The 13,393-nt window shown below is 39.2% G+C and overlaps 1 protein-coding gene across 1 annotated transcript in view; it reads right to left on the reverse strand.

The window, feature by feature from the left end:
- Nucleotides 1-244: 244 nt before the first annotated feature.
- pcgf5b (polycomb group ring finger 5b) overlaps nucleotides 245-13,393 on the reverse strand; it is a gene marked incomplete at its 5' end in the record, with an annotated part of 16,919 nt that continues 3,770 nt past the window's right edge. Inside the window, 5 exon segments of the mRNA XM_035663335.1 lie at nucleotides 245-632; nucleotides 8,351-8,440; nucleotides 10,007-10,105; nucleotides 10,380-10,558; nucleotides 11,856-11,915. Of these exon segments, the coding sequence (XP_035519228.1) occupies nucleotides 585-632; nucleotides 8,351-8,440; nucleotides 10,007-10,105; nucleotides 10,380-10,558; nucleotides 11,856-11,915 (476 nt within the window). The 3' untranslated portion in view covers nucleotides 245-584.

The raw sequence follows: 13,393 nt of genomic DNA on the forward strand, positions 1-13,393 counted from the left end.
TGGTAGGGCATGCACCCTACATAATAAGGTTTCTTACTGTAGATATTCCAACCTGTGGCATCACTGACAAAGAACCTCTTGTTTGGACTTCTTATAAAGCGAACATACTGTACCTGACTGATAGCCATTCATCTATAGGGAAGCATTAGATCCAACTAAAGCATACATGTTTTAAGCTGTTAGTTGTGTTAGCTTCAGTCAGACCCAAAGTGATAAAATCAACCTACAGAAACAAACACCCATCAACAGTAGAAAATCAACATTTAATCTACAGAGTTAGACAGGCAAAGTAAAGATATGGTCATACTTTTTCTGATCTCAACAGGTTTTTAGGCACAGGGACATACATTTAAAAATATCATATATTATAGCATATATTATTCTATGTAGCATAAAACCTCTTTACCATAACAACGTATGCACTTCATCATTGGCTGTACAAAAATACATTTAAATCTTTCTCTTTCTCTGCACATTGTGGGCATGTGTACGTTTATGTCTACGTTCAAAATGTTGTCCGTCCTGGTAAGTATGTCTGCTTATGTGTGTGAGAGTGTGTGTGGTCCTCTTCCTGCAGCTGTGGTTCAGCCAAAGTCGATACGCGGCCGGTACTCTAGAACCATGGGATACGTCTGAGGAAGAAAGAGAAAAAAGAGAAACTGCTTCAGAGAGGGAGAATCGATCGTTTGGCCCTCCTCGCACTGTAAAATAAGCACACTTCAGAGGATAAACACACAGCTGCTGCTGCTACTGCTGCAACACTCCATTTTTAAAAGATGCGAGAACAGTTGTTACATCAAACTGTATTTTCAACCCTTGTTACACCAATAAAGCATGAAATGTGCTGATACACACTCACACACACTACACCAAACGCAGACCCTGACTACTGCTGGTCTGGAAGAACAACAAACTGAACTGAATCAGGTTAATGTGAGTTAAATGTCTCAAATAGTGAAAAATACTAAAATATTTACAATACAGTAAAGACAGGGGCCAAATGCAAAAATTAAGTATTATTTTCCAGTAAAACATTAATGGGACAGTAAAATGAATACATTTTTAATTTACTGGTGGTAAAGAAAAATTAACTAAAACTTCAACTTTATCAGCCAATTCTGGGACTCAATAACCCCTTAGGTTTGGGTAGGCCTTCCACAGGTCCATTTTGGATCGGGTCCAAAATCCAAAGACCTTTACATGGAAGTGATATGGACTAGGGTTGATGGAATTGCTTTATTTTGGTTAGATAATGGATAATAGTCAGATAATGTTTGTAATGTTTTGTACCAGATAAATGGTTAAAATCCTCTACTCATCGAATCACCCTGTAACTGAGAGAGATAAAGCCTTTAAAGAAGAGATTAATATTTGTTTCCCATCTCGCTCATTTCCTCAGACTCATTGAGGCCACAAGTTGTCAAATGAATTTAGAAAAAATGAGGAAACATGAAGAGGGCTTCATTAATCAAGTATCACATTGGCTGTGTAAGGGTCTGTGCAGGATAAAGCTCCACTTCGATCTGCAGTCTTATCAAGCCAGACAGATTTTTTACTTTTTAACCCGCTTGTCGAAGCTCGGGTGTGCCTGGGTTTTTCTGACAGAGAGAAAGAAAAAACTGGTAGACTCTTATTTCATCTGACTTAAAACTTCTGAATTTGAAGTTAAAGAAGAATGTAAACCCGTTTCCATAAAACTCTGCAGGGATGGCGCGGAGGCCAATTGTCTGAAATATTTTTGAGAAAAAGTAATAAAGGCCTGGCTGCTGCTCGCTCTGCTGAAGCTCAATTGAAAAGTTAAATTTCCAAAATGTATCTTGGTATCTATGAAATACAGAAGATGAAGAGAGTAGAAGTGTTAACACGCGTAACAAGCCACTCTTCATATTAGGAGTACCATCAAATCTAAATCCAGAACCCTGCTTATCAAATTGTACCATAAATTTTCAGGCTGTTGTTATGATTTTGCTTGGCTTATTTCTTGAAAAACGGAGACAGGATGACGAAATAGATCTAGAAGAGGGAACTACCATTTGATTTAGATGATCTGACTCAACGCAACCAGCATGGAGGCGGGTCAGGCAAACTTTTGAAACGACACTGGAGATGGTCCATCTCGGCCGTGACTCGGCACAACTCTGTGTTTAAACTGATAACACAACCAAAAGTGCCAATGGAGAAGCCTTGACCCAGAGTACCCTTGACCTTTCAGGACTACTCGTACATTCCTGCCTCCTTTGGCTGTAAAGCACATTTGAAACAGTCAAAAGATGTAAGCTGCTCTTTTCATAAAAAATTCAAAAAGAAAAAAGGCGAGTGTTTGTGTCAAAGCAGCTGCAACGTGAAGACTGTGTGTCGTGTTTTTGGAGTCTGTCTCCTATTTCTGGCAGCTCGAGGCTGCTGGTGCAGCAGAGTACAGCTGCTGTCATCTCCTCCGGCTTTCTGCTTTTTGCTGCATCATGTCTCAGAAAAAAAGAACAACACTGAACCCACCCTAACCAGACTGTCACTGTGCCTCTGTGTCTGCATCTCTGACACTCTTTCACTCAGCATTTCTGTCCCCAAACACTTTAATTATACGGCACTAACACGTATTCTGTTCAGCTGTCAGCTAGTTTTAAGGGTTTTTGTTCTGGTGTCAAATGACTGAAATGTAGAATCGTCCAATGTGCAGCACCAGCAAAAATCCACAAACGTGAAAAACCTGAAATAAATGGTGTTTGGTACAGCCAAAATGTCAATTAAGTGGTTTGTACAGTAAACATCCTACAGGAATAATGTGGTTATTGTGCTTAATGCAAATGTATTCTATTTTAATGTGCCCCCTCTGGTGTTTAAGGTAGTTGAAGCTCATGAAATGTCTCTGGGGATACTGATTATTCACAACAAATTCATTGCAATCTCATCATGAAAGTATTGGTCAAGTGGAAACGTTGGCCTAAATGCAATGCAAAACAGAACAGTATCAGTCTTTTCCAATGCCTGAAAACATTGTTAAACATAAAAACGTTAAAACATGTTTATAACTGACAAAGACCTCTTGTGTGCATGTTCATGATAAATCTTGTCAGTCTCTGGGAGCACTTGCTTGAAGGTGTTTAGGAAAAAGCAGTGGGTTTCACTCTTTAGTTTTGTTCCATCACTCAGGCCAAAAACGTTCCTGCTTCTGGTGCCAACACCTGAAACTGATTTGTGCTAATGAGGTGAATCCACTGCTTCTCAATTACAGGAGGTAAGGAACGACTCAGTCACAGCAGCTATTTGTGACCTCGGGCTGATATCGGGCTAAGATACGTTTTGTGCTTGAAAACAATGTGAACACTCCTAATCCATGTGAACTATGTGGGACAGCTCTGTATATTAAACACAATAGTCAGCAAGCATCTGGTATTTAGACTGCTAGTATGTTGTTTAGATGCTTTATCTGGACAGTCAGGTTCAGGTCAGAGGTCTTCTTTATGACCACCTGCCTCTCCCTATCTACTGCTACTCATCCTTTGACCAAATGTATTGATTTTATGAAATTTTGTACTACATTCTGCATAATATGTTTTTTCCAACCATCATAAAAGATGGACGTCGTGAATCCACTTCTTTCCATTGTACAAAAATTAAGCCATTTCTGATGCAACTGCTGCCATCTTGGCTTGCCATAGTGATCGGGGTTGGCTTTGCAGTATTGAAGATGAATATTCATATAATAATGTAGTAATGACTACTGAGTACTCATGGGTTGAAATGCCAAAATTTTGACGGGCATCACGGCTGGTGCAATCCCATCACTAGATGGACAGATCCCAATCTCATTTCCTAAGAACTCCAACTAATTTGCATTAACAAACCACCATCTTTACCTACCCTAACCTGGGGCTGCCCCTGAAAACTCGATTTTAACTATCAGTTGTGAAGACACTGACTCGACTTGCATGTCGTTACTCAACCCCTGCACTTTAGTTTTTTAGATGTGTCATTGTACACAGAGGCTGTAAACTTTTTGTCTCAAAATGACAAACCACAAAATGATGTGATGGAAGCGGAGAAGAGTGGTAGTTAACAGACGGCAGTGGCTGCTCTGATGCTCTTTGCTCTGGTGATGACTGTCAGTGAACCACTTTTGATCCAGGCAGTGGTACGACCTCCTCTAATGCCGTCCACGGTGACTGACTCTTAGGCTGGTGGCGTTGTCAGCAGCCCAGCAGCAGGGATGCTCTGTGGTGCGCTGGGATTTTATAACTGAACTATGTGCAGGACGCAAACTTTTATGTTCTAGGACTGTGTGGAAATCTGAGGTTTTCACATAACTTTTGATAGAGACCGGGCTACTGGGACAAATGATTCAATAGCAGTCAGCCTTTGTAATTCTATTTAAGTTACTGAAAGACTGACAATATTGGATCTTATCTGAAAATACAGCATATTTTGGAGCTAAGTGTTGACAGTTAATTTAAACAGAAATCAACCAAACTGAGCAAACGTCTTAATTAACTGCTGAACGATATAATGAACTGCCAGTTAGCAATAATAGACCTCAGAGTGTGTTCATTACCCATTCAGAACAGAGAGCAGTATTTCCCAGATACATTTTGAGTCTCAAGGTTTTTTTACATCACCATGGCGGTAATCAGAAGCCGAGCTGTGGAGTTGTCAGAAGGATGAGACTGATGAATGACTCGTATCTTCTTTCTCTCCCTCTTCTGTCTCCATTCCTGACTCTCATGCTTTGTATCTGTCTCTCTCACCCTCTCCGTCACTCCTCTCCTTACCTTGTCCTTAACCAGACAGAGTTCCAATAGGATTCAAAAATAATTTCTGGGGTGTTTATCCTTCTGACTCACCAGGCAGGACATAAATAATTCTGATGGACTGACTTCTGTTTGTTGTTTTGGAACATGAGAGAGGTGGGCAGAGTGGAGGTGGAGGAAGCACTGCAGACAAGATTTTACTCATAATGGAGCTAGGTAATAGAAAAGAAATTAAACACAGTGTTTTACGTGAAGCCATCTTCACGCATTCAAATTCAGAGAGTTCATGTGGAGTGAATGTGACTTTGTCTTGTACTTGGAGTACAATGCCACAACATATGTAATTTCATACAGAATGATCAGGTATTCCTCCTCCTAATGGAGCTTGTTGAGCCGAGGCCCTGTTTACAGAACGCTTTTGTTAAAAATGTAAGTTTTTTCTTTACGTTTTAAAAGTCCACATTCATACAAACTTGTGAAAACGATCAGTGGCTATTCAGAAGGGTTAATGTTTTGACATAGAGCTGATTAGATCCGCACTCAGTAACTGAATTTGATTCCAGGAAGTAACCATTATCAGGTCCAATTTTTCACATTTATAACAAACTAAATTTTATGAAAATGGGCTCAGAATTAAGTGAGTCTCTTAAAACACACTGTATTGTTACCTAGCAGACCTTGACCTCTCCATACGCACAGATACACATATCTTTTGCTCCGTCTCCCACAGTGAAGATGGCTGCAGGATTTATTCATCTCATATTTTGTCTGACTTTAGTGCATAATAGCTTATGATTTGGTACTATACAAATAAAACTGAAGTGAATTGAATTGAACATCAGGTATGGAATTCATCTGTAGATGACCAATCCAAAATGTGTCCTGCAACAGACTAGGACAGCCTTGATTATTAGTCTAGCAGTTGTTGAACACTTGTGGCCCTACCGGCTGGTTAAGAGGCTCTCCTAAAATAATAATAGTAAAATAGATTTTATCCTTGTGGTCAAATATGCTCACCTAGTAACCAAAGAAAATCCAAAGTTCTAGAAGATGCCCGTTAGCCTCATCATCAGTCACTCTAACTACGGTCACTGGTGTACTACTTGCAGGGATTACTAGCCACAGCCGTACACTTTGTTGATCCTGTGACATAATGTTTACACAAACTGTGTATCCACAGCTTTTCCATATGGGATAAAGGCCCAGATGGAAAATGACATGACCTACAATTCTGACAATCTGGCACGCTAAACAGACAATCTGTATCTCATTATTACATAAGACAGATGTCAGTTCAAACTGGAATATTAAGGTCAAACAGCTCTGTGTTGGCAGAAAAATTGTATGGCCATTAGCATTTTTTTAGATTTGTAATACACTTTATTAACTAACAATTAAAAGTAATTGTGTTTGATTTTCTGCTTATTATGCTGTATGATTTATATTGACTAGGAACATGGAGTTATTATATATACGTAAAAGAAGGATTTTGCCAATATATATAAAAAGTTTCCTGTTTGTGAGAAATGATGTGGTTGCTTTATTTATATCATCCCTTTAAATGGACATGTGGGCACAGCTGGAGCTGAGAAACTGCAGACATTATAAGTCTCTCATTTCATACTGACTTTCCTTTCCCTCTTCTTTGCCCTGCTCCACCTCCTCCCATCATCCTCCTCCTGACCCGGTATCTGACGCCTCCTGTGGTGCCAGCTGTCTGCACTCCTCAGTTGGCGTCCACAAGTGGACGGGACCTTTCATTCGCTCAATCGTTCATATAAATACACACACACATACACACACGTGCAGATAACAGATAAACAAGTCACCATGTACAGGAATGCATGCATTCAAACACTGGCAAGCACGTATCGTTCTGTAGCTCAAGGTCATGAGCACACACCACACACACACACACATTGAGCCACAGAGTGGACTGATGACCCTAAAGGCTGAGGTTGAGAATGCCGTCGCGTTTAAACCAGGACATCTCCTCCTGAGTGTGTGCTATTGTAGCTCTATCCTAATTCAAATTTTACACCTCGAAATTCAGGACATTGTTTGTTTTGTGTGTATCTCTATGTCGTTATGCTCTAATTCCCTGAAGATCACCACCAGGCATAGAATTTGTGTGTCTCTATCTACAGGACCCAAAACCGCAGTCTTATCATCAGTAAAGCATTTCCTTTGCTGACTCTCTACTGTTCAAATATAGTAAAGTTAAACTTCAGGAAGAGACATTCATTCTTGGGATGGTATACAAAAGAAACTTAACAGTTATTTATTATTATTCAGTTATTATTCATGTCGGATATCATGAATATTATTCATCAGTGTGTACAATAAGAACCTCATACAGATGTTTAAAAGTCTCCAAAAGTTGATTCATAGTTATGTTTTCATTAGTGCATAATCACCTGAAAATAAGAATTATTATATTTTCGTACCGCCACGTTTCTGCAGTCAGACAAACCACACACTGGCTCTACACTGCAAAAAAAGGAATCTCAAGATATTACAGCTAATACTGAGCTTGATTTAACCAGTAACAAGTTGGTTTGCATAATATCCCAGCAGAGGAACAAGATCGTTTCCCTTATTTTAAGAGTAAAGAAGAGAAGAGACCACTTGCACAACTTCTCAATTTAAGAGAAAGTGGTCTTGTCCCAGTGTTGGAAATTAAGCAGCAGTTTAGTTTTTCGTTCGTTTTGAATGTGTTTTATTGTAAGATTTTGTTTTGCTAATTATTAATCTTAGATACAAATTATTGAATTCGGCTCAATAAAGTCATCAAAATACTTATTTTAAGAATCTTAAATAACTGAGTTTTCATTGCTTGTTATAAGCACAACTTTTTGGCATTTCTTCTAGTTTTAAGGCCCGTTACAGTCTTTCAGTGGCTAGATTTGTATGCTAGTTTTAAGATTCTAGCCAAGATTCTAGCCAAGCAAATTTGGCTAACCCCACTGTCAGATTACTTTGCTCAATACAAGAAAATGTGCTTGTATTTAAGAATATTTGGCTTGTTTCTAGACGAGCTGTTTTTGCAGTGTAGATAGTAAAACTTTCAAAACATCTTGAAAGCAAAGGTGTCATCTTAAAAATGCGACTGGTTCCAAAATTTCAGCATTTTATACTAACAACATAACAAAAAACATCCCTTTTGCAGTCGAGTCATGAAATATTCTTGGAATAAAAAGTTCCTGCAGGAACTATTTACCACTGAATAGAGAAGTTTTCACACACACACACACACACACACACACACACACACACATATACACAAATACACAGTAGTTGCACTATTTCTGAGAACAAATTATTTATTAACTTTGAATCTTACATTAATCTTAACCTTACTGTTCCTTCTGCCGCCTGGTCTTTACTTGAACCTAATTCTAAACCTGAACTTAAAACAAAGTCTTAACCACAAAATAAGAGTTTAACCTTGTGGGGGTGAGCTGTTAGTTCCTCTTTGGGGAGGCCAGTGCCCACAGTGTGAATGCATTACACATGCACACGCGCACATGAACAAATGCCTTTACTGCACCAATGCATCTACACATGAGCATGCACACACAAACAGGAAGTGAGGGTGACAGCCTTACATTCTCTCCATGTAGCCTCCATCGGGTCATGTAGATGAACTCCAGAGTGTGATCTCTGCCCATGATCTCTCCGTTACACAGCACATCCAGCTGCACGCAGCAGAGAAACGTGATCAGAAATAAGATACATTTATGGCAAAATGAAGTACTTAAAGAACCAAGGTCATTTAATAAAAGTGACAATGTGGTGCAAAAATCTGTCAAGGGGCGACAAGATACAGAGAACGACAAGGTGAAACTAAAATAAAAAGGGCTGCAGTCCCAATGCACACAGGGGGAAGTAAAGGGGAAGTTCACTGTGGTAATGAGTGGGAGGCTGCACTGCATGTGTGAAAGACTGTGTGTGTTACACTGCTCAGTCTTCAGCAGATATGGAAGCCAATATTTTTTAATTCTTTGATAATTCATAACCAGAGTGGTTTGAGAGTCAAAGTTAAACTAAAAGTTTGAGTTTGTTTTTAATTAAGAGACCATAACTTTCTTTCTGCAGTCTCTGAACAGCCCGTTTGCTTTTTCATGCATTATATGAAAGGTTTTTAAGAGCAGTCCTTGTGGATTCTTCAGATATTTTGTTTCTGAAATCATAGGTTTTAGACTCCTCTCTCTCTCTCTCCGTAGTAATATCTTGTGACAGCTTTCCCAATTTAAAAATGTCTATTCACAACATCCCTAGTCACTTCGCAATTAAATCTCTGAAAGTTTGAATCGCTCTAGGAGCTCTACTTATGAGGGGTAATTACCATAGGTATTGTGGTTGAAAATAAGTGGTTGGCATGATATATACCATAAAGTTGCCTACAATGTCATTTCATAATGTGCGATCTTTGAATCAAATGGTCTATTAATCTTCTCCTGTTGTGCACTGTGTTATTCGTCTGTGATAGTTTGTGTGATTGAAACGCTGGAACTCTTAATATTCACTATTATATTATGCGCTAACATTTTTATTTACACTGTTTATACTATCTTGAGCCATATTCTATTTTACCTTGCTTTGATTGCACTATTGTGGTTATATATTATTTATGTTTTGTTTTCTGATATTCAGTTAGTCGGTTATTACAAACATGATGCTAGTCGTTAATATTCTTTTATACTAAACCTCTTTTTACAATTGAGTAAATGTTCCTTATCTTGCATTAAACTGGCTAGCATTTTGCACATACTGTGTTTGAATAATGATGCTGGTAGTCAGGTCTACTAGCCTTATATGTAATTATAGGCTTTACAGTATGAGTCCACTAAACAGAAGTTGCACCTCAGTAATAATAATAGTCATGGTCTAAATTCAGGAGAGGAAGTTTAGCCAGGTCATGTTGCTACATCAGCTGCATGACTTCACTGAACTGTAGTCAGCAAAACAGCATACAAATATAATAGTCTTAATAGTGAATTTAACATATATGTTGATTGCAAATATGGAGCTTGGGTGGATCAAGTATACATCTGTTTAAATGTGTATTTATCCAAGCAGAAAAGTTGCTATTTGATCCAGTTGCAGTTGAAGCTAAGCTAAGCTATTCTTACTGATCAACATACCTTCAAATAACGTGCAGACACATTAAAGGGTATGATACTGATTGATGAATTAGTCTGAGACTGGGCCAGTAAAAAAAAATAGAAAACCTCTCAAAGAGTTGTGAGTTTGTTCCTTACCTCATAAGAGCTCGGCAGCTTTAGTTTAAGACTGAGAAACTTCTTAATTGTTCCCACGGTGACTCTACTGGAGCAGCGGATGAACCTCTTCATCAAATCCTAATTGGATGAGAGACAAATTCTATTATGGCCTGACTTAATGAGGGAGGCAGCCAAAAGACAAATGTATATTCTTCCAGGAAAAGACCCCAAAACACATTCAAACCTTTACAAAAGGTTAGATACTGACCATCCAAGGAGCTTGGAAACATTGACCAACCCAGCAGTGGTCCAAAAAACATTCCCCCAATGTAATTTTCCCTTTCATAGAAACACTGATGAAAAGCTATATAGTACAGCACGGTACTTCACACAATTACCAAAACACACACACCGTGACAGTGCTTTCCCCCGACTGTCCCGTGTTCCGTAGGCAGTCCAGACAGATGGCTATCTGAGGGTCACTCCTGTGGTAGTCTTCGTCGCCACCATCGTCACCATCATCACCACCACCGTCACCGTCATCACCCCCAACATCAGGCAGCCCGAGCCTCTGACACCTCAGGTTCTCTGCTGTGGTTTGAGACAAACATTCACACACAAAGCTACTGAGTGATAAGACGCTGTGGCTTTACAGTTAGCGCAAGAGGAAAATGAAAAATGTGATTTTAACCCATTGCACCCCCCATTATATTGTACCCCTATATAACAATCTATGCCAAAAAATTCTGTAGTTTTATCTCAAAAGCATTTTTACATGATTACATGTTTAAACTTTAACAATAATATCATGACATCCACCCATCAATCAATCTACAACTTTTACACACAGAGCTAAGATTCATTAGTTAGCCTGCTAGCAACAGCATGGCTTTCTGCCAGAAAGTGAAAGAGTGTTTTAGGGAGCCGGACCTCACAGATTACTGTACAAAAACACAACTTTACCAGTGATCTGGGTGAAATGGAACGAGGCAGCCTCCCCGTGAACATGCCCAGTATCTAACTGCCGTTAATGGTAATGTTAGCAATCGCTAGCTTGTGCAACTACCATTAGCTGACTCCCCAGGGTACCAGGAGCCAAACCCCGAAAAAACACCTTGGTACTGTATTCTGTCGTCTGGCTCCTTTGGCATCAAATGCTGCTTTCGGTCCCAGTCTGGGCGTGCCGTTCACTGGGAGCTCCCAGTCTGGCATAGTCAGCTAATAGGACTGCTGTCAATGCTTGGCCGGGGTTACATACATTCAGCACTATTGGCTACCACAATTAGCAAACTCTTTTTCCAGGAAACACGTAAATATACAGAAGCAAATAGCACTGTGCTTTTCATTTCATGTGGACAAGAATGAAAAGGAGACAAACTGTATGTTAAGATATCAAAATGTCATCATAATGACATGATTAAAAGATGATTATATTAATTATTGCACCCTATAAAGAACAGTACAAGCCCTGTCTGCAACAGAGGAGCTTTATGTAAAGAAGTTTCCATGATGTATTTTTACAGTGCATGAGCAGGAAATTCCCTGAAATCAGCGCTGCCCCAGATTCACATGAACAGGCTCAAAATGTGATCATTATTCACATGCTGATGAATCAAAACTTTATGAAAAACTCCCCTAATCAATTGATTTTACTTTTCCCGGAATAAAGAAAAGAAGACAGAAACTGTGAATAAGAAGCAAAAACAGAAATCTTCCTCTTCCCCAAAAATGGTGTGTCAATTACACAGAAGTCGGCTGATTTACACACAGACACTGAAGTTACTACAAATTGCAGGATTTCTCCTGGTAGTAACAGCCAGAGACAATGTAACTGTATTTAAAAAATTCATAACAAAGTGTCATATTCATGTTCTGACAAACCACTCACCTTGGCCGTTTGCTTTGGGCTGGTTCTTCTTCCAGAATTCGAGTTCCTGCTGTTCCTCTTCTGGTTCACATGAATGCCAGATAAAAAGAAGACAGTGTTAACAAGCAGCACGGAGACAAAAAAGCATTCAGACAGAATTCATTTCTATAAAAGAGGAAGGGAGATTCTGATATTGCATTAGCTGATCCAGTGAAATTCTTCCATTACACCCCAGTGAATTGGGGTGGGGAAAATTTCATGTCACGATAATGTAAATCCACCACAATAAATTTGTGTTTTTTATCACGATACATGATAATATCGTATATGGCAACATCCCTAACCTAGACAATAATTTCTAATTTCTTTCTCTGTCTCTTAAAAAGCATCTGCATTTTAAGCATTGAGTTGATTCTATGACACTTGAGCTGTGCCAAAAAACCACTTTACCAAGACTGCTGCTGATATGGGATTTAAGCAGGCAGTCACAGTGGCTATGAATAGAACTTGTTATATTCCACAGTTGAAGTTGAATTGAGTGTGATTTTAATATAGAGTGAAGAGAAATCCTGTGTATGGATCTGACATGTGTCTGGTACAACAGTCCACTCTTGAAATACCATAAAACAGAATTCATATGAGGCTGATTTTTACTCCACTTGGCCGAGCGGCACGAACCCCACTAAAATATATGATGTTTGTTCCATTTCTCGGCTGCCAGAGCGCTCTGTCAGCGGAGGTGAAGTTATGGAGTCATAAAATTATAGTACCATCACAGCTTTAGTTATATGTTGACGTGGCTTCTCGTTGGCCGAGCTGCAGAGAGAAGGTTGTACATCTTCATCTTGTTTTAAAACTCTTCAGCTTCAAACTCTCTATAAATAATGTGACGCTGACAAATGAATACTTTGACTGATCTCAGGAGGTCATCAAAACTTTAGAGCAGAACCCAGGAGCTGGTAGGCATTTGAATCCATTGCCATTAGAAGGCCATTGAATCTGATTAATTACTAGTTTCTATACTCAGTGTTGGTAGACAATTGCACTCATTATAGAAATAGTAAACACTATAATTGACATAAAAAAAAACAGCTGGGCCCGAATGTGTAGTAGCATTAGAATGTGAAGCAAGAGAGTTGCTAAGCACCACAAGTACAGCAGGAGTCTCAAACTCAGATTGGCTTGGGGCCACTGCTGGTAGCATTATCTCATAGGAGGGCCACTTTAACATTCAAGTACTTCAAGAAAGCGCAATATTCAGAAAATATTTCCATTACTAACACCATGCTTAACAAACAAAAGCAAACAGCAATTTCTATGCATTTCATCATTTTATATCATCCTTGTACTTCACAACCAAACAACAAATAGGCCCTAAACCTGCTCTCTTCTTATCAAATTCATATGAAACAACTACAATTGGCTCCAGAGGTAGTACGGGTCGTCCACTAATCAGAAGGTTGGCGATTTGATCCCTGGCTCCTCCTGCTGGCATGCCAGCGGCATCAGGAACCCAAATTGGGGTTCAGTTATTCCTGCTCAAGACACTTTCCAACATG

Source organism: Morone saxatilis, unplaced genomic scaffold (assembly GCF_004916995.1).
Source record: "Morone saxatilis isolate NCDOM2014 unplaced genomic scaffold, NCSU_SB_2.0 Contig19, whole genome shotgun sequence".
Lineage (NCBI taxonomy): Eukaryota > Metazoa > Chordata > Actinopteri > Moronidae > Morone > Morone saxatilis.